This window comes from Anabrus simplex, chromosome 2 (assembly GCF_040414725.1).
Source record: "Anabrus simplex isolate iqAnaSimp1 chromosome 2, ASM4041472v1, whole genome shotgun sequence".
In the NCBI taxonomy this organism is placed as follows: domain Eukaryota; kingdom Metazoa; phylum Arthropoda; class Insecta; order Orthoptera; family Tettigoniidae; genus Anabrus; species Anabrus simplex.
In genome coordinates this window covers 628677175-628698000 of record NC_090266.1, presented here as the reverse complement: position 1 = coordinate 628698000, position 20826 = coordinate 628677175, and the positions used below count along the sequence as shown (strand labels likewise).

The window sequence follows — 20826 nt, the reverse complement described above, 5'->3', positions numbered from 1 at the left end:
CTGAAGAGGTCCGTCAGGGTTTTGACTAGTATCTCCCGTCCTTCCTGTAGGAGTATCGGAAGTATCTCATCTGGCCCCGGAGCCTTTATAGGGCGAAACGTGTCGATTGCCTATTTTACATGGTTGTGTTTTATTATTCCTTTGGCACATTTCCAGTCTGCTCTTCAAGCTCCAGTCTCTGTTCCAACCGTTTCTTCTTCTGTCATCCCCTCAGCCTCAGGTAAATGACATGCCATTAGCATCTCCAGCATATCCTTCCCCACCTGAGTAAATGACCCATCTGGTTTCTCCAGTGTCCCCACCTGATTTATATGGGTTGCTTTCAGAAACTTCTGGAGCCTTGCTGTTTCAGTGTGTGATTCCACTTTCTCACAGAACAGTCTCTAAGATTTTCTTTTTGCTTTCCATATCTCTAGGTTATACTCAGTGAGTTTCCTATGATATATGTCCCAAATACCATTTCTAGATGATATTCTATACAACATCCTAACCTCTTTTTTCATTTTGGCTAGTTTGTTGTTCCACCACCTTACTTTTTTTAGTGTTTATCTTTCCTTTGAGAGGACAGTTGTCATGGAATGAGTCTACAATGGCATCTTCTAATAGTTCCACTGCATCATCCAATTCCTTCTGTCCTCTCACATTAGTTGGAATTTTTTGTACAGCCTTCCCTAAAACTTCTCTGTATCTATCCCAGTTAGTTCCCTTTGGGTCTCTGTACACCTCAATCCCACATAGTCTCGCATTTATTGCAAATTGGATGTGCTGGTGGTCTGCCAATGATGGTTCCTCCAGCACCTTCCAGTCTTTAATAAAGTTTGCAATACACATAGTGCTTAGTGTAATATCTATTACCACCATACGATTTTTATTCATAAATGTAGGCTTGTTTCCTAGGTTTAGTATCGTCAACTCAGTCCCAATAATAAACTCCAGTAAAGACTCACCTCTTCCATTGCAGTTCGTGCTGCCCCATGCCGTGTGCTGAGAGCTTTATCAGCATAAAGTTCAGTTTAGTCAATAATTCACGTGTTTAGTGCTCAGTGTGTTGTTCCAATGCCATTTGTATTACGTGAGCATGTGAATATACATAATACTTCATAAAGTACAGAAAATCTTGTGACTAAGTTCCAGGCAAGCGCTGGCCGCATTACAGGAAATTGCTTGGCGGGAAACAGGCTCACAGCGCACACAGCCAGGCATGCGACAAACCCTGTCATAGATAAATCAATGTCCCTGGAGTAGCACCTGTGTTAAAATACACTACAAATTCAAAAAGGAAAAAAATAATAACATCAAGATTCTTTAATACTGCAACCTCTAGCAAAGGAGGCATATCTCTAACGAATGGCACTATTCTTTTTTCTTTTCTTTTTTTTTTCTTGGTATTTGTTTTACGTCACACCGACACAGATATGTCTTATGGCGACGATGGGATAGGAAAGGCCTAGGAAGTGGAAGGAAGCGGCCGTGGCCTTAATTAAGGTACAACTCCGGCATTTGCCTGGTGTGAAAATGGGAAACCACGGAAAACCATCTTCAGGGCTGCCGACAGTGGGGCTCAAACCCACTATCTCCCGATAACTGGATACTGGCCGCACTTAAGCGACTGCAGCTATCGCGCTCGGTGGCACTATTCAGTTGGGTAAACACAGATTTGTTTTCAGTCCAATTAAGTTACATGTATTACTCGCGAAACTTTTAGTGATACCTGGACTCCCTAGTGCTGAATCGGTAGACCTCTGCAATCTTCGAGATTCGTATTGGCAACCTTTGACACACAAACTATGCATCACCACGAGTCATCTGGCGTACACTTTACATACTGTTGATGATGATGCTTGTTGTTTAAAGGGGCCTAACAGCGAGGTCATCAGCCCCTATGGTACGAAATGAGAAGAAATGTGATTACAATTTAAAAGTACAAAATTCATCCACTGACCAGGACACAAAACATGATTATGAAGAATGAATTGATGAATATGAATTTAAAACAATCAGTGGATCTGACCCGCAATGCTGGACATTCCCAGAAACAATATTACTGACCAAGGGACTGCTTCCAAAGCCCAATCCTGAATCGATGATGCTTGTCTAAAGGGGTCAATATCATTGTCAACGGTCCCGCATAACGGCAATTATCGCTAGTAAAGTAGAACCATGCTGTATGTAATGTTGCGGTACTAATCAAAAGTAGCGGAGAGTCGCAGTATTACATGTAATAAATATCGCAGTATTCCACACATTATGGTACTATGCACATGTAGTGTAATGCGCACATGTAACACAGACCTATGATGTTCTGCACATTGCGGCGCTATTTACAGGCAACGCAAACCTATGGCATTCGTCACATAAGTGGACTAACCACAGGGACTCGTACTATCCCGTGGAATTCCTCACATAGTGGGAACTGAGCATAGGTAAGGCAGAACCATGGTGTCGCTAATCCCATGGTGTCGCTCATATACGGGTACGAATCACAGGTACTGTAGGACCCACCTCCTGATTCACACACTGTCGCTACTAATCACAAACCTATTGCGTAGCTAACATAGTGGTACTACGCGCAAGTAAATGCGACCCATGGTGTTCCCTGTGTGATGGTACCAATTACAAGTAGTCTCATTGTTCTAATTGGATCATCACTTGGTCACCCCTTTTAGTCACCTCTTACAACAGGTTGGGGATATCGTGGGTGTATTCTTCGTCTCCGTCCCCCACCCACAGGGGGTTGTGTGTTTGGTCCTTGAGAGTATTTTGTTTCCCTCAAGTCCGCCGGCAAGCCTGTTAGGACCCCCCTATCCGCCACCTGGGACTCGCCACGTGGGAGAATCACCTCTCCCCGTGCTATGCCAGCATAGTAGGTTCGTAGCACTTTATATACTAGTACTGTTGTTATTTACACGGCAAAGCCAGAATATAAAATTCATGCTAGGAACAAGATTTGCATCGAGAAATGTTATATAAAGTTATATGTGTGTGTGTGTGACACAGTTGTTGGCTTAAGATAATAAAGGTTTAGAAAATTCCTATCGATCCATCATACTATCGGTTCAATTCAGATTTCATTTCCATTCAGTTGGCAGTATTACCAGAACCGGGCTAGCTCTCTCCTTACTCCTCACCCCCCGTACGAAGAAGCATCACTAAAAGTTTCACAAGTAATAGGCCTACTGTGATTACAATGAGAATGACTGCTAGTACGAACAGGTGAAAACAATGGCAGGTTGGTGCTTGGAATTAAGAGACAAGTTAAAGGATATGTTAGGAACAAACTTTATGAATGAAGCAGCACCTACAAACCAGACCTTCAGACTGAAAAATAGAAGGTGTAACAGTCTACAATGAAGATGTATGTATATTGATCAATAAAGATTAGTCCCCTGTTGCCGAAAACTTTTATGTGTTCGTGCAACTTTATAACTGTTGGGCTCTTCAGTCTCCCAAAACTAAGTTTGAGTAAATTAATTTTTTTTTTTTTTTAAATTAGTCCCAAGAAGCTCAAACCTTATCACAAAGGAGTGCTGACTATGGAAGCCCAGCTGAGCCTACCATGGATTTAGCTTAATTGCACAGAGTTCTTTTTTTTTTAACTTTTTCTGCCAAACCTCTCTTGACAAACTCCTGTTCTCTCCTGATCCCAGGGATATCAGAATTGCAGGACATAAGTTACCAGTACTGTGTCTTGAATTTTTCATGCTTTCCATAGCCATTCCCATTCTTCAACTAATGCTTCTATTCTCCCAAGAGTCATAACACTTCCACAAGTAATATTAATAGGGGATGGTGATGATTATAACAACAACAACAACAACAACAACAACAACAATAATAATAATAATAATAATAATAATAATAATAATAATAATAATAATAATAATAATAATAGACACACTTTGAAAAGTAGGAACAATACAATTCAATTGTAACTGTGTTGCAATTATTATGACACGTCACCTGTAATGGAATATCTAGTAAATTTTGTGTACATTCTTACGTCACTGATTGGTAAGCAACCTTTCATCTCCTGTTTTGTCTTTTTTTATTTTTTCACGTGTGATAGCTTTTTTTAAAACTTAGTCCTCTTCTCTTGTTCTCATGAAACTTCTTGTTTTGAATAGTTTCATGTAATATTTTATTTACCACGTAAATCTTTTACCGTTTTTTTTTTTTTTTTTTTTTTTTTTTTTTTTTGTAATAGAGAGTTTGCCGTGCGGTTAGGATCGTGCAGCTTTGAGCTTGCATTTGGGTGAAAGTGGGTTCAAACCCCACTGTCAGCAGCCCTGAAGAAGGTTTTCCGCGGTTTTCTATTTTCACACCAAACTGTTCGGCTCTCCAGTGTGCTGAAACTAACTTTGAATAAATAAAAAACATTAGATCCAAGGAGCTCAAACCTTATCAGAAGGGAGTGCTGTACCTTAATTAAAGCTACGACAACTTCCTTCCCACTCCTAGCCCTTTCCTATCCCATCGTCAGGGTAAAATCTATCTGTGACATAAAGCAAACTGCATGTACATGTTGTTTTGTAACATATGTTTTAATTTTGTGTTGTTGCTGCCATCAGGGTAGTAGCATTAATAGTAATATTGTTAATAATAACTTTGAAGGAAGTAGATAGAAACTCACAGGAAATTCAAATAGATAAAACGAACCCACCCAGTATTAGCTGGAAGGGGAGGTTTGAAGATATTGATGATGATCATGATAATGATAACGAAAGAGAAGAGTGCCAAGTGAGAAATGAGATACTGGAATATAGACACAGCAAGAGTTCCTGAGAAAGGAATCTATTTAGCCAGGATGACACCATAACAACAAACTAACAATGAAACATAAGAGTACTTATACTTAAAAATAGCCTGTACTGTTGAGGAGTAAATGTATAATCACTCAAAAAAATAAAGAGATCATGGTATTAAATGTTTCTCAGAATTAAGATTTAATGACACTTAACTATTAATAAAATATAATTCCTGTCACATGTGGATACAAACTCAGTGGATACTCACAGGAATGCATTACGTCTATAGGTTCAATTGTATCTGAAAAGTGTACCTATGAAGAATTTGTACAATACCATACACAATACAAGAGTCGAATAAGCTTCTACATAGTAGAAAGCACTACGAACAATACCGACGGCAGAATTATATATGGGTCGATGACCTTAGATGTTAGGCCCCTTTAAACACTAAGCATCATCATCATCACGAATTATATAATAAATTACACATAGTTCTATCATACCTTTAGTTTGAAAATACTCCTCTATAGGCCGCAATCGTCCTTCCAAACTCGCCGGATTCTGCACTACCGGATAATTAAGAATTCCGGCGTCGAACTTCCCAAGAAAAAGGTCCTTAACAAAAGAATAACCCTTAACCTTCTCCTGATTAGGTTTCGGAAGAGCTTCGATTCTATCCGCTTCCAAAGACGAAGACCTACTACTCATACAATGCACACAAACGTTCATATGTTGATTACATACACCTACGATTCCAGTTCGGAAAGCTGGACGCCACATACTGTATACAATAAATTCAATCTAGAGGTTAAGACACAAACTTAATAACAAGTTATCCATTTAAAAAATCGGATTTACGTCAAACACAGACAAATTCACATATTGTTGAATATAAATAAACAGCAACCATCTAGTTCAATACACGACAATGGAAAAATATTATGATCAGAATTAATTTCAAATATTTAACCCGATATCTTGCTATTCAACGATACCGCGAGCAAAACATGAGACTTACTAGGCTCTCACTCACTGCAACCAACTGTCTACGAAGAAAATCATTCTTCGTATTCATCTCAGAGCCGCCCATAACTTGTCTTGTCTTGTCTTGTAGTGATGGGACATTCAATTCATTTTACTGAATCGATTCATTTGATTCCGTTCACGTTACTGAATCGATACAGTGATCCGATTCACGGCTCATTGGTCACCGCTCCTACTGCATCTGTGTAGTATGTGCTGGTAAGACAGCAGCAACAGCATTCAGTGCTCGCAGCTGCCATCTGGTCTTCATACTATGAACTCCTTTCTTAGAAAAAATGCTAGTTACTCTAATACATCGAAGGTTTCCGGCGACGCAGCGTGGGAAAAGTTAGGATTAGGAAGGTAGCAGCCATGGCCTGAATTAAGGTACAGTCCCAGCATTTCCTGGTGTGAAAATGGGGAAACTACGGAAAAACCATCTTAACGGCTGCCGACCGACGGTGGGATTCGAGCCCACCATCCCCCGAATGCAAGCGCATAGCCACGCGATATTAACCGCACGACAACTCGCTCAGTCTTTTTTTTAAAGTAGTTTTCTATCAGATGAGGATTTTTTTTAAATCGTCATATTTTGTATAGGCTACCCGAGATGTACAGTAGCCCGCTGGTTTTCTGATTCAACATACTGTTATTGCGCCTGTCCACATATGATTGAAGTCTTGTGCAACGATGTGACATATGAACTGAGAGAATACTGAGCCGTTTTTCCCAATATAAAACAGGTACTTTTGAATGGTCATGACTCATGAGCATGACTCATAGTCATAGGGCAGGCTAGAGTCGAGTTTAACTGTCAAATGTCAACTAAGTTATAATACTAAGAGTCATTAAACTAATAAATAGTATAACTTAATAGCCTACCTACTTACTAGCTACTTCAGAATTATGTTGTGACTACCTTTTTAACACTTCAAATAAATCCATCTATTATTTAAACCTCCCTGTAAGAAGAGGACAGTGAATGCAAATGGGTATTACACTGACTGACAGAGCAAATGCAACTCCAAGAAGGAGTGGTTCGAAAGGGATGAAAGTTGGGGAAAAAACAGAGACGGCACGGACGAATAATTGATGTTTATTTCAAACCGATATGCAGGTTACACAATGCGCACGGCATCGACTCAGTAGGATGTAGGACCACCGCGAGTGGCGATGCACGCAGAAACACGTCGAGGTACAGAGTCAATAAGAGTGCGGATGGTGTCCTGAGGGATGGTTCTCCATTCTGTGTCAACCATTTGCCACAGTTGGTCGTCCGTACGAGGCTGGGGCAGAGTTTGCAAACGGCGTCCAATGAGATCCCACACGTGTTCGATTGGTGAGAGATCCGGAGAGTACGCTGGCCACGGAAGCATCTGTACACCTCGTAGAGCCTGTTGGGAGATGTGAGCAGTGTGTGGGCGGGCATTATCCTGCTGAAACAGAGCATTGGGCAGCCCCTGAAGGTACGGGACTGCCACCGGCCGCAGCACATGCTGCAAGTAGCGGTGGGCATTTAACGTGCCTTGAATACGCACTAGAGGTGACGTGGAATCATACGCAATAGCGCCCCAAACCATGATGCCGCGTTGTCTAGCGGTAGGGCGCTCCACAGTTAATGCCGGATTTGACCTTTCTCCACGCCGACGCCACACTCGTCTGCGGTGACTATCACTGACAGAACAGAAGCGTGACTCATCGGAGAACACGACGTTCCGCCATTCCCTCATCCAAGTCGCTCTAGCCCGGCACCATGCCAGGCGTGCACGTGTATGCTGTGGAGTCAATGGTAGTCTTCTGAGCGGACGCCGGGAGTGCAGGCCTCCTTCAACCAATTGACGGGAAATTGTTCTGGTCGATATTGGAACAGCCAGGGTGTCTTGCACATGCTGAAGAATGGCGGTTGACGTGGCGTGTGGGGCTGCCACCGCTTGGCGGCGGATGCGCCGATCCTCGCGTGCTGACGTCACTCGGGCTGCGCCTGGACCCCTCGCACGTGCCACATGTCCCTGCGCCAACCATCTTCGCCACAGGCGCTGCACCGTGGACACATCCCTATGGGTATCGGCTGCGATTTGACGAAGCGAGCAACCTGCCCTTCTCAGCCCGATCACCATACCCCTCGTAAAGTCGTCTGTCTGCTGGAAATGCCTCCGTTGACGGCGGCCTGGCATTCTTAGCTATACACGTGTCCTGTGGCACACGACAACACGTTCTACAACAACTGTCGGCTGAGAAATCACGGTACGAAGTAGGCCATTCGCCAACGCCGTGTCCCATTTATCGTTCGCTACGTGCGCAGCACAGCGGCGCATTTCACATCATGAGCATACCTCAGTGACGTCAGTCTACCCTGCAATTGGCATAAAGTTCTGACCACTCCTTCTTGGTGTTGCATTTGCTCTGTCAGTCAGTGTATTTTCAAATGAGCTGAGCTCGAGAGTCCATTATAGCATACGATTCTTTCAGTCTAGCATGGCTCACTGTATGTCTCGCTGCAGCGGAAGCTCGGCTCTCCGCGTGTCCAGTGAGCCGATAAGGAGCCGTGTGTATCAAGTGTCTCACTGAGCCGCGCTCGTTCACGATTCTTTCGATGTGCCATGATTCACTGTATGCCTCGCTGCAGCGGAAGCTCGGCTCTCCGCGTGTCCAGTGAGCCGATAAGGAGCCGTGTGTATCATGTCTCACTGAGCCGCGCTCGTTCACGATTCTTTTGATGTGCCATGATACACTGTCTCGCTGCAGCGGAAGCTCGGCTCCCCGTCAACGTGCAGTGAGTGCGCCACTCAGCACTGTCCGCTGGGAGTAAGCTGAATCGTGTGCCGTGAGCTCGCCTTTCCTGTGAATCGATTCGATGATGATGATGATGCTTGTTGTTTAAAGGGGCCTAACATCGAAGGTCATCGGCCCATGAATCGATTCACTCGGACACTTGAATGAATCGATACACTGCTTCGAATCATGCATTCAGTAGCCAACACTATTGTCTTGTCTTGATCGTATAATTTGATGGGCTTCGCTTGGGAGCGGTATACCCAGCCACGCATTCTCTAAACAAACACAAAAGATGAAGGAGACTGAAACAGAATATGGAAAATGTAAAAAAAAGGGGGATAAGGAATTCAACTACATATCTACCACACAGGAAAAGCACAAGGGCACAAGGTACGAGACTTCACGCCAGAGTGACCGATACTTGGCGACTTCTACCAATCACAAACAAGACCAGGTCGACACATAAGGGGAAAAGGAAAACAACAACACCGAACCTACAGCAAACAATTAGTGTCATAAAGGAAATTCGACAGGGCAATTACCGTAGTAGGCGTGGGATCGAGTATCCAGCCCATAACTTTCGCTCAACCTCTCATATCGCACGCCGATGTCCGCCACGTTTTTTCTGCATTAGTGTCTGATGTAATTGTAGTTGGTCTTGATTATAGTTACAACACTCCGCAACACTCATTCTCTTTGTTATAAGCTACAAATACAGTACGCGCACGTATGTCATTCTCTCTGCACTATACCGGTACTAAAATTTATAGTCAGAAATGGAGTGGAGCATGGAGATTACTCTGGATTTAATTAATGATATAATAGAAAGGCCTTGTTTGTGGGATGTCTCATGAAAGGAATACGGAGATAAAATGAAGAAAGCCGACAGTTTCCAGGAACGCAAAATTATCTATAATTCTTCCCGCGAGTGCATCGAGAAAAAATCTAGCGTCTCTCCACTCCCAGTACATTCGAGAATTGCAAAAGTTCAGAAAAATCGGAAGTCGGGGGTGGGAGCGGACGAAGTTTATACTTCAAAGTGGTTTGCTTTTGCAGCAATGAGCAAGATGAGGGGACGATATATGCCTAATAAAACTGCATTTCTAAATAGTAACAAGAAGCAACAATGGCAATAACAAAGGCCAAATCCTCTTAATCTTTTTTCTTATTGCTAGTAGCTTTACGTCGCACCGACATAGATAGGTCTTATGGCGACGATGAGATAGGAAAGGCCTAGGATTTGGAAGGAAATGACCGTGGCCTTAATTAAGGTACAGCCCCAGCATTTGCCTGGTGTAAAATGGGAAAAACACGGAAAAATCTTCAGGACTGCCGGCAGTGGGATTCGAAGCCACTATCTCCCGGATACAAACTAACAGCTGCGTGCCCCTAACCGCATGGCCAATTCGTCCAGTAATCCTCTTCATCTGAGTCCATTGTCCTTGTTCGAAAATACTAGACACCACCTAAATGTATTACTATAAATTGATGTAATTAACTACCTGTATACAGAAAAGGGAAGTCCAGTTTAACATGTTTATTAAGTGTGGACACAACGTTAAATGAAACAGTATTCAACTTTTAACATTTAACATGTTTATGGTGTCACCAGTTAACATTTAATATGTTGTTGTTATTAAATGTTGATCAGTGGAGACCGGCCTTTACCTTCAATCACTATGCCTCGCTTTTGAATACAACCGCTAGTTAACCTTTGGTGTTAACAATAACATTATGAATTTATGTGTGAATAACATCCCATAATGTGTGATGCGTGTGAATAACAAATCTTATTTAACAAATACGAGACGATAATACATATATACAGTGACTGGGTAATAGTACGAACAAACACAAACAAACCCAAACAACCCTATCAGCAAGAAGAAGAAGGAGAAGAAGAAGCATGCACGCTGTCTGTAGGTCTCTGGTGGCACTGTCATTGGGAAACTGGGTTACCAATCTCAGCGTATTTCAGAAATGAGAATGATGGTTGCATATATTTGCGATATTTCTTCCCTTATGAAAAAACTGTTTCATTAATTTATCATGAGCACGGTCAGTGAACTCAGCGCAACGTAAAGTAATTTAAGGAACCTTGTGAGGAGATATTGGTCGTAAACTAATTTTATATCTCTGCATTGTACATTTTGTTTCCGTTGGAACACTCTATGGAACAGATTACAACAGATGGCAACAAAAAGCTCGTAGAATCAGCTAACTGATAAGCAAATGTTAACCTTCACAGCGGATCAGAATCGTTACACAACACATTTCTTGATAGAGTTCTTAGTTTGTCAGAACGACTAGTCACTCCGAAATGTCTTTAAAAATAAGATTATTTCATAGAGGATGTGCTGCACTTCGAGGATTTCCTGATGGAGTTAAGAGGAGTATCCTTTACTTGACACGACCAGGAATTTTGTTTGTTGACGTGTTGTACCATACTCTTTATAATTTTCTCATTTTTAATCCCGGATATGTCTGTCTTTTACAAGCCTCTCACCTCGGAACGTGTGTGTTTGAGTCATCAGTCCATAGACTGGTTTGATGCAGCCCTCCATGCCATCCTATCCTGTGCTAATCTTTTCTTTTCTACGTAACTATTGCATCCTACATCTGCTCTAATCTGTTTGTCATATTCATACCTTGGTCTACCCCTAGCGTTCTTACCACCCACACTCCCTTCAAAAACCAACTGAACAAGTCCTGGGTGTCTTAAGATGTGTCCTATCATTCTATCTCTTCTTCTCGTCAAATTTAGCCAAATCGATCTCCTCTCACCAATTCGATTCAGTATCTCTTCATTCGTGATTCGATCTATCCATCTCACCTTCAGCATTCTTCTGTAACACCACATTTCAAAAGCTTCTATTCTCTTTCTTTCTGAGCTAGTTATCGTCCATGTTTCACTTCCATACAATGCCACGCTCCACACAAAAGTCTTCAAAAACATCTTTCTAATTCCGATATCAATGTTTGAAGTGAGCAAATTTCTTTTCTTAAGAAAGCTCTTCCTTCCTTGTGCTAGTCTGCATTTTATGTCCTCCTTACTTCTGCCATCGTTAGTTACTTTACTACCCAAGTAACAGTATTCACCTACTTCCTTTAAGACTTCGTTTCCTAATCTAATATTTCCTACATCACCTGCCTTCGTTCGACTGCACTCCATTACTTTTGTTTTGGACTTATTTATTTTCATCTTGTACTCCTTACCCAAGACTTCATCCATACCATTCAGCAACTTCTCGAGATCTTCTGCAGTCTCAGATAAAATAACAATATCATCAGCAAATCTCAAGGTTTTGATTTCCTCTCCTTGGACTGTGATTCCCTTTCCAAATTTCTCTTTGATTTCCTTTACTGCCTGTTCTATGTAAACATTGAAAAGGAGAGGGGACACACTGCAGCCTTGCCTCACTCCTTTCTGGATTGCTGCTTCTTTTTCAAAGCCCTCGATTCTTATCACTGCAGACTGATTTTTATACAGGTTGTAGATAATTCTTCGTTCTCGGTATCTGATCCCTATCATCCTCAGAATCATAAATAGCTTGTTCCAATCAACATTATCGAATGCCTTTTCTAGATCTACGAATGCCATGTACGTGGGCTTGTCCTTCTTGATTCGATCCTCTAAGATCAGACGTAAAGTCAGGATTGCTTCACGTGTTCCTACATTTCTCCTGAAGCCAAATTGATCTTCTCCCAACTCAGTTTCAACTTGTTTTTCCATTCTTCTGTAAATAATACGTGTTAAAATTTTGCAGGCATGAGATACTAAACTAATGGTGCGGTAGTTTTCACACCTGTCAGCACCGGCTTTCTTGGGAGTAGGTATAACAACATTCTGCCGAAAATCGGATGGGACTTCTCCTGTCTCATACATCCTGCACACTAAATGAAATAACCTTACCATGCTGGTTTCTCCTAAGGCAGTCAGTAGTTCAGAGGGAATATCATCAATTCCAGGTGCCTTGTTCCTATTTAGGTCACTCACAGCTCTGTCAAACTCTGACCTCAAAATTGGGTCTCCCATTTCATCAGCATCAACAGCCTCTTCATGTTCCAGAACCAAATTATCTACATCGTTACCTTGATACAACTGTTGGATATGCTCCTGCCATCTTTCTGCTTTGTCTTCTTTCCCTAGAAGTGGCTTTCCACCTGAGCTCTTAATATTCATGCACCTAGATTTCCTTTCTCCAAAGGTTTCCCTTATTTTCCTGTATGCAGCATCTACCTTTCCCAAGACCATACAGTCTTCGACATCCTTGCACTTCTCCTTCAGCCATTCTTCCTTAGCTACCTTGCACTTTCTATCCACTTCATTCTTTAATCGCCTGTATTCTTTTCTGCCCTCTTCATTTCTAGCATTCTTGTATTTTCGTCGTTCATCAATCAGGTCTAGTATCTCCTGAGTTATCCACTGATTCTTAGTTGATCTCTTCTTCCTTCCTAACATTTCTTCAGCTGCCCTACTGACTTCATTTTTCATGACTATCCACTCTTCCTCTATTGTGTTTCCTTCAGCCTTTTCATTTAGTCCTTGTGCAACATGTTCCTTGAAACAATCTCTCACACCCTTTTCTTTCAACTTGTCTAGATCCCATCTTTTTGCATTCTTTCCTTTTTTCAATTTCTTCAACTTCAGATGGCATTTCATGACCAACGAGTTGTGGTCAGAGTCCACGTCTGCTCCTGGGAAAGTTTTGCAATCCAACACCTGGTTTCTGAATCTCTGCCTAATCATAATGAAGTCTATTTGATACCTTCCAGTGTCTCCAGGTCTCGTCCACGTATAAAGCCGCCGTTTGTGGTGTTTGAACCAAGTATTGGCAAGGACGAAATTATGATCAGTGCAGAATTCAACCAGCCGACTTCCTCTTTCGTTCCTTTGTCCCAATCCGAATTCTCCTACTGTACTTGATACCTTCCAGTGTCTCCAGGTCTCGTCCACGTATAAAGCCGCCGTTTGTGGTGTTTGAACCAAGTATTGGCAAGGACGAAATTATGATCAGTGCAGAATTCAACCAGCCGACTTCCTCTTTCGTTCCTTTGTCCCAATCCGAATTCTCCTACTGTACTACCTTCTCTTCCTTGGCCTACCACTGCATTCCAGTCTCCCATCACAATTAGATTCTCGTCACCTTTTACATATTGAATTAAATCTTCTATCTCCTCATATATTCTTTCGATTTCTTCATCATCCGCTGAACTAGTAGGCATATAGACCTGCACAATTGTGGTGGGCATTGGTTTGGTGTCTATCTTGACAACAATAATTCTTTCACTATGCTGGTCGTAGTAGCTTATCCGCTGCCCTATTTTCTTATTCACTATTAAACCAACTCCTGCATTTCCCCTGTTTGATTTCGTGTTGGTAATTCGGTAGTCGCCTGACCAAAAATCCTGTTCTTCCTGCCAACGTACTTCACTTATACCAACTACATCTAACTTTAGCCTATCCATCTCCCTTTTCAGATTCTCTAACCTACCACAACGATTCAAACTTCTAACATTCCACGCTCCGACTCGCAGAATGTCAGTATCCATCTTCCTGATGATCGCCCCCTCTCGTGTAGTCCCCACCCGGAGATCCGAATGGGGGACTAGTTTACCTCCGGAATATTTTACCCGGGAGGAAGCCATCATCAGTACATCATTCATACAGAGAGAACTGCATGTCCTCGGGAGGTAGTTACGGCTGTAGTTTCCCGTTGCTTTCAGCCGTGTAGCAGTATCAACACAGCTAAGCCATGTTGAGTATTATTACAAGGCCGTATCAGTCAATCATCTAGACTGCCGCCCTTGCAACTACCGAAAGGCTGCTACCCCCCTTTCGATGAACCATTCGTTAGTCTGGTCTCTCAGCAGATACTCATCCGATATGGTTGCACCTGCGGCTCGGCTATCTGCATCATTGGGACACGCAAGCCTCCCCACCGCGGCAAGGTCACATGGTTCGCAGAGGAGGCCTCAGAACGTATCTAGATGAAACAACAAACGCAGTTTTGGCATTTGAGGGTAAAATTATTTGATTGGATGTCATTCTCTATGTACAGTGAAAAATTGCCCGAGGGATTTGTTTTAGCCTCAGTAGATGATTTAACGCTGAAAATCAGAACTATAGTCCTTATAGATTGGAATGTATCTACCTGTTGATTGAGAGCACTCCACAGCAACCCTTTGTTGTTGTAGGCCCGAGACCCAATCATTTGCTACTTGGTCGTATGCGTCTTGGGTAATTGTAAACATTTTTTTTTTTTATATGGTTCCCTGCAGGTGATAAAGAATTAGAGATACCGGGGAATTTCTTACCTTGTTTGGTTTGATCCAATTTATAATGACTTTTTGGCAGACCCGGATGTTATATTCTGGTAAAAACCGACCAGGATATTTGGTTGGATGTCATTCTCGATACTTGCTCGTGTTGCATCTTGGGTAATTGCATGAATTTTTTTTTTTTTAATGGTTCCCTGCAGGTGATAAAGAATTAGAGATACCGAGGAATTTCTTACCTTGTTCGGTTTCATCTAATTTCTAATTATTTTGTGGCAGACCTGGATGTTATTTTCTGGTAAAAACCGACCAGGATATTCGTGCATAAGGATACTGGTTATTGTGCCCATTACCCATGGATTCTCCTTGTAAATAAATGAAAATGATTCCCATGACTTCCTATTTAAACTCTTGGATGGCTTTCCTTCATGCCAGTATCAATTAGGGATGAATTACAGGCACCATTACATACATAGTGCTGATGACCACAATGTTTGTAGCCCTAAATTGAAACCAACTGTTTCCCCGTCTGCCATCCTACGCCCAGCTTTATACGTCGACACAGTCAATTTTTGGTCATGCTTTAAACACAGTAAGTAGACCACATGGAAGTTCAAAGGCCTGTTATTCCTTGCGAATATGAATCCTTTTCATCATAATGTTGTCAACAGTTGTCTCGTAGTATACTTGAAATAATGCATCACCTCCAATGCATTAAATCAAGCTTGCTCTACTTCTGTGATAGATAGGGATTTGAGCCCCCCTCCATGGTAAGGAGACTCTCCTGGCAACCCAGTATCCCACCTTTCACTGTTGTGATTCCTTCAGAAAATAAAAGAAAACAAACCATCCATGAAATGATTGTTGTTGTTGTTGTTGTTGTTGTTGTTGTTGTTGTTTGAGTCACCAGTCCATAAGCTGGTTTGATGCAAATTTCCATGCCACCCTATCCTCTGCTAAACTTTTTCTTGTCTACGTAACTGGGCTACTACATCTCCTCTACTCTGCTTGTCATATTCTCACCTTGGTCTAACCCTACCATTCCTGCCACCTACATTTCCCTCAAAAACCAACTGAACAAGTCCTGGTTGACTTAAGATGTGTCCTATCGTTTTCTTCTTCTCATCAAATTTAGCCAAACGATTTCTCACCAATTCAGTTCAGTATCTCTGCATTCGTGATTTGTTCTACCCACTTCACCTTCAACATTCTTCTGTAACACCACATTTCAAAAGCTTCTATTCACTCTCTTTCTGAGCTAGTTATTGTCCATGTTTCACCTCCATGTTTCTGTAATTTTAGCTACTTGATCGAGATTTAGATTACATACTTTTTAATTTCTACATAACCTTCATATAACTGATCTAACATGTCTTGTTCGAAGACCATTTGCATCTCAGATGATCTAATAAATATTGTTTTGTCAGCATCTTGACCAGCCGCAATGCTTTGCCTCATTACTTGTTTGTAAAAAAGAAAATGTGAGGAAACTAATAAATCTTCGTATTCTTTTCTTTGTTTTCTCAGTGCTATTTTAATTTAATTTGTTATTAATACATGATCCTTCACTGGCATAAGATCTATCACTGGATGCTGCGTCTCAGCCCCATCCCTCCAAAGGTGAGTTTACTTATAAATAGTATAGTTAGACAATGGCCTCAGGAATTGTTACTTTTTTTTTACTAAATGTTGTGATTACGGTTGTTATAGCCAGGTTTGTGTGGGAAGATGCTCTCAACTTGGAGTCATTACTGACACAAGATGAAATAACGATACGAGACACCTTCCGTGCATACTGTCAGAACAAACTGATGCCTCGCATTCTGCATGCTCACAGAAATGAAGGTAAGAGTTAGAATATGATGGGGCTAGATTAATGCAGCATGAAATCAAGATTTTTCTTCCTTTTTTTTTTTTTCCTTCTGGTGGTGAACCATTCAAGGTCACACTAAGACAATGAAGGTTTTTGGTAATGCAAGGATGAGAAAGGGCTAGGATTGTGAAGGAAGCAGCCATGACCTTAATTAAGTTACAGCCCCAGCATTTGCCTGGTGTGAAATGGGAAATCTTCGGGGCTATTGATGGTGGGATTCGAACCCACCATCTCCTGAATTCAAGCTCACAGCTACGCAACCCTAACTGCCTGGCCAACTTGTTCGATATGAAATCTCTGACATAGTAGCTAGGATTGTAGCTATTCTCAACAGTTGCCTTGGTAAGCAGGGAGACGCCTTTGAGCTCTCTTCTTACCTTAATAGTTATACCGGGTGGTCCACCAGCCCCTTGCGATCCAGTTTCATGCATCCCTTCACATTTACTACAATTCTGAAAGACAGCGGTTCCTCTCCCTAAACTGGGGTAATATAACAAGATGGGTGTTTACGGGCTAGAAGACAGCAGGAATCGCAAACGCCACTATTAATTCATTATGGGTACCTTGAATGAACCCGTAAAACTAGTACAGATATGCAGAACATGTATTTTAAAATAGGAGGTGGACACACAGACCAGGAGCACAGTACAGTATAGGCTGGAAAGTGGGTGCCATAGGTCAAGTGTCACAGTAGCTCACATGGCAAGCGGGTGGGGAGATATAGGATAGTGGACAGTGCTCGAGGTAAGAGGTTCGAATCCCACATAAGAATTTTTTTAACAGCCATTTGCCTGGGATGTGGTAAGGTTGCATATTTGATAGCTTCCAAGTACTGATTTGTTTATTTGACCCTGTAAAAGAACGTATGTATCGTTGCATTGGGTATGGTGCTGGGTTGGACAAGGATGAGGAGATGATGGTCTGTGGCCAGTTAGCTACGTTGTATATGTTCCAAGCTTCATAGACCACAGGTAGGGCAAAGTATGCCCCATTGGAATGATAACAACATGCGATGGCAGGTAAGTATGTAGCTGCGTGAACTCCCCTCCTTCGAAGCAATTTACAACACAAAGTTTATTCACCGCCTCGAGGTGTATTCCGGCGACGAGTATGTGGATATGTTACTTAGCTATGGAGAAGCTAGACAGAATGCATACCAGGCACAACGTCTGTACTAAGAACGCTATCCGAATAGACGACAATCGACGGGCATGATATTTCAGAGTGTGGAAAGGCGCCAACAGAATGTTGCATCCCTGGCAAGGACACGGCCTCTTAGAGATCATCCCGTGACATCTCCTGACAACGAAGACGTCATGTTTGATACTCTCCAGCGTAACCCTAATACTAGCATACGGGCCATAGCACAGGAGACAAAAATTAGCCGAGCACCTGTTATGCAGATATTGCATACCCACTGGTTTCACCCGTACTATCTACACTTACACCAGGAGTTCCATGGTCATGATTCCGATGCCTGTGTGGTGTTCTGTCAATGGATCCTACAGCATGTGGGCACTGATCCTGATTTTCTAGTGACTCTCTTATTTATGGATGAAGCATGATTCCACAACAATGGAACTGTTAATCACCGTAATATGCATTACTGGATTGTGGATATTGCCCGTTGGGTGCGACAGACAGCTTTCCAGGTACAGTGGGGTGTGAATGTATGGTGTGGAATAATGGGTGATCATCTTATCGTTCCCCATTTCTTTGAGGGCCATCTGACCAGCCAACGCTATCTGCGGTTTCTCCAAGATGAACTACCACTATTTTTGAAACGTGCCTCTCCTTGACCGCTGCAGGATATGGTTTCAACATGACGGAGCTCCACCGCACATGGCGGTGGTCCTCCGGAACCATCTCCATGCGACATATTCTGATAAAATGATACGAAGGGGAGGACCTGTCCCCTGGCCTGCCAGATCGTCCAATCATACGCCCCTGGATTTTTTTCTGTGGGGCCATGTAAAACAACTGGTGTATGCACAGGAGCCAGCCAATCCTTGTCACCTTAGACAGCTCATCACCGAGGCATACCGATCGGTTTCGCCAGAGATGTTGCAACGGGCCAGACGGTCCTTACAACATCGCGCGCTGCTCTCTTTCGACCACGGAGATCATCAGTTCAAGCAGGTGCTGCGTTAAATGATGTGGATAACTGAAATCCTCTCACATATCTCCTAGCCTCTATCAGTCCAGCTCCATACTAACAGTGCTTTTCAGGGTCAAATAAACAATCAGTCTGTGAAAAATACCGGTATTAAGTATACAACCTTGCCACATCCCAGGCAACTGGCTTTAAAAAAATACTTGCATGGGACTTGAACCAAATACAGTAGAGACAATACGCAACACTTACGGATTTAGCCTTGTTAAAATGGGAGACAATTTGACGGTGGCGCTCCTAGTGACTTGACCTGAAAAGTCGCGCTAAATTCAAATATCAATGGAAATGCATATACGAAAATGGATAAATAAATTACGTCTAAAAAAAAAGTGTTATTGAGATATTAACTTTGAAGTTGCTAAAGCAATTCTGGATAAATGAATGAAGAATTATTTAAAAGGTTATTATTTAAAGACTGAAATTAGACATATAAACAAGATGTGAAATGGACTGCTGTGAAATGGCTTGATCTTTCATTTATACATTACTTTTTTTGCTTTAGCATTCCTGCCTGAACTTTTACGGTTAGATTTGTCTTTTTATTTAAAAAACACTGTGTCATCACATTAAGACACTTGTCAATAAAAATATCGTCACATTCCTTACACACATGATGCAATGAATTAACATTTAAAAGCTGGACAATTTTCCTCTTAACATGAAGCCTACTAACTGAAAGAAAATCTATAAAATCCCAGCTTTAATCTGAGTAGAGGGATAAAAGAAATAAAAGTATGAAAATGTTGTCGATAGTGATGCTTTGAGGAATATTTATGTACAATTAGAGTAAAAATGTAACATACCCTTGGCTGTATAGTCGAGGATTTCTAAAGTCGCTGGCCTGGAAATGATCTGAACAGATCTTACAATTCTTATATAAGCGTAACGTCCCTTCTTTCTTGTACACCTTATCCAAATCACTTCTGTGACATTTTAAAACCCACAGATCACACTTACAACAACACATCGGCATTGAAGGTTAACTGTTGCACTATACAATAAAATATGCGTATTATATTTTAAGCCATTTAAAATATGGGTCGAGCAGGTCAGAAGATTATGAAGTACTAAAAACTTATCTTTGTCACTGGAAGAATATATATGCAAACACAATATTACTTACATTTTCTTGTCACGAGGCAAACGGAAGAAAGACCGCGCATTCTTCTCTACTTCATAGTTACTGCAGCCAAACACAGCACATACCTTTCCCCTCATGTTGAGAGTAGATATCAAGGAATGACACACGCTACTATTTAATTATGTCAACCCACTGAAAATGCATAAATAACACCAAAAACTTCACACACAAATACACGTGCTCTTATGACAGAATCAGTAGTTCTCAGGTCTACCCACTAGAGAGAGCTCTAATAGCTGTCCCTCGATATCTCGCTGATTGTCGCGTATTGTCTCTACTGTATTTGCTTGAACCTTCTAACCCTCAAGCACTATCAACTATAACACATCCTACCGCACGCTAGCCATGTGAGTACTGCAACACTCGACCTACGGCGCCCACTTCCCAGCCTATACTGGTCACAGATCATCATCTCCACATCCTCGTCCAACCCAGCACCATACCCAATGCAGAGATACATACGGTCTTTTACAGGGTCAAATAAACAAATTAGTCCTTTGAAGCTATCAAGTATGCAACCTTACCACATTCCAGGCAACTGGCTGTTAAAACAATTCTTATGTGGGATTTCAACCTCCTACCTTGAGCACTGTGCACTATCACATATCTCCCTGCCCAGTTGCCATATGAGCTACTGCGACACTTGACCTATGGTGCTCACTTCCCAACCTATACTGTACCGTGCTCCCGGTCTGTGTGTCCACCTCCTGTTTTAAAGTACGTGTTCTGAGTATCTGTACTCATTTTATGGGTTCATTTGAGGTAGCCATAATGAATTAATAGCGGCGCTCACGATTCCTGCTATCTTCTAGCC

General features: G+C 42.0%; 2 protein-coding genes across 3 annotated transcripts in view; one reads left to right on the top strand and one right to left on the bottom strand.

Moving 5' to 3' along the window:
• The window catches only part of LOC136864287 (complex I assembly factor ACAD9, mitochondrial), a 226464-nt gene extending 220633 nt beyond the window's left edge, over positions 1 to 5831 (bottom strand). The window contains exon 1 of one of the 2 annotated variants that reach the window (XM_067141066.2): positions 5767 to 5831. Coding sequence is in view for 1 of the 2 variants with exons in the window: in XM_067141065.2 (XP_066997166.2) it covers positions 5252 to 5528 (277 nt within the window). In the remaining variant the exon portion in view is untranslated. The other variant, XM_067141065.2, reaches the window with a different exon arrangement.
• Positions 5832 to 10558: 4727 nt separating this feature from the next.
• LOC136864288 (glutaryl-CoA dehydrogenase, mitochondrial) overlaps positions 10559 to 20826 on the top strand; it is a 122465-nt gene continuing 112197 nt past the window's right edge. Inside the window, exons 1-3 of the mRNA XM_067141067.2 lie at positions 10559 to 10939; positions 16404 to 16445; positions 16536 to 16670. Of these exons, the coding sequence (XP_066997168.1) occupies positions 10867 to 10939; positions 16404 to 16445; positions 16536 to 16670 (250 nt within the window). The 5' untranslated portion in view covers positions 10559 to 10866. The remainder of the gene's footprint in view (positions 10940 to 16403; positions 16446 to 16535; positions 16671 to 20826) is intronic.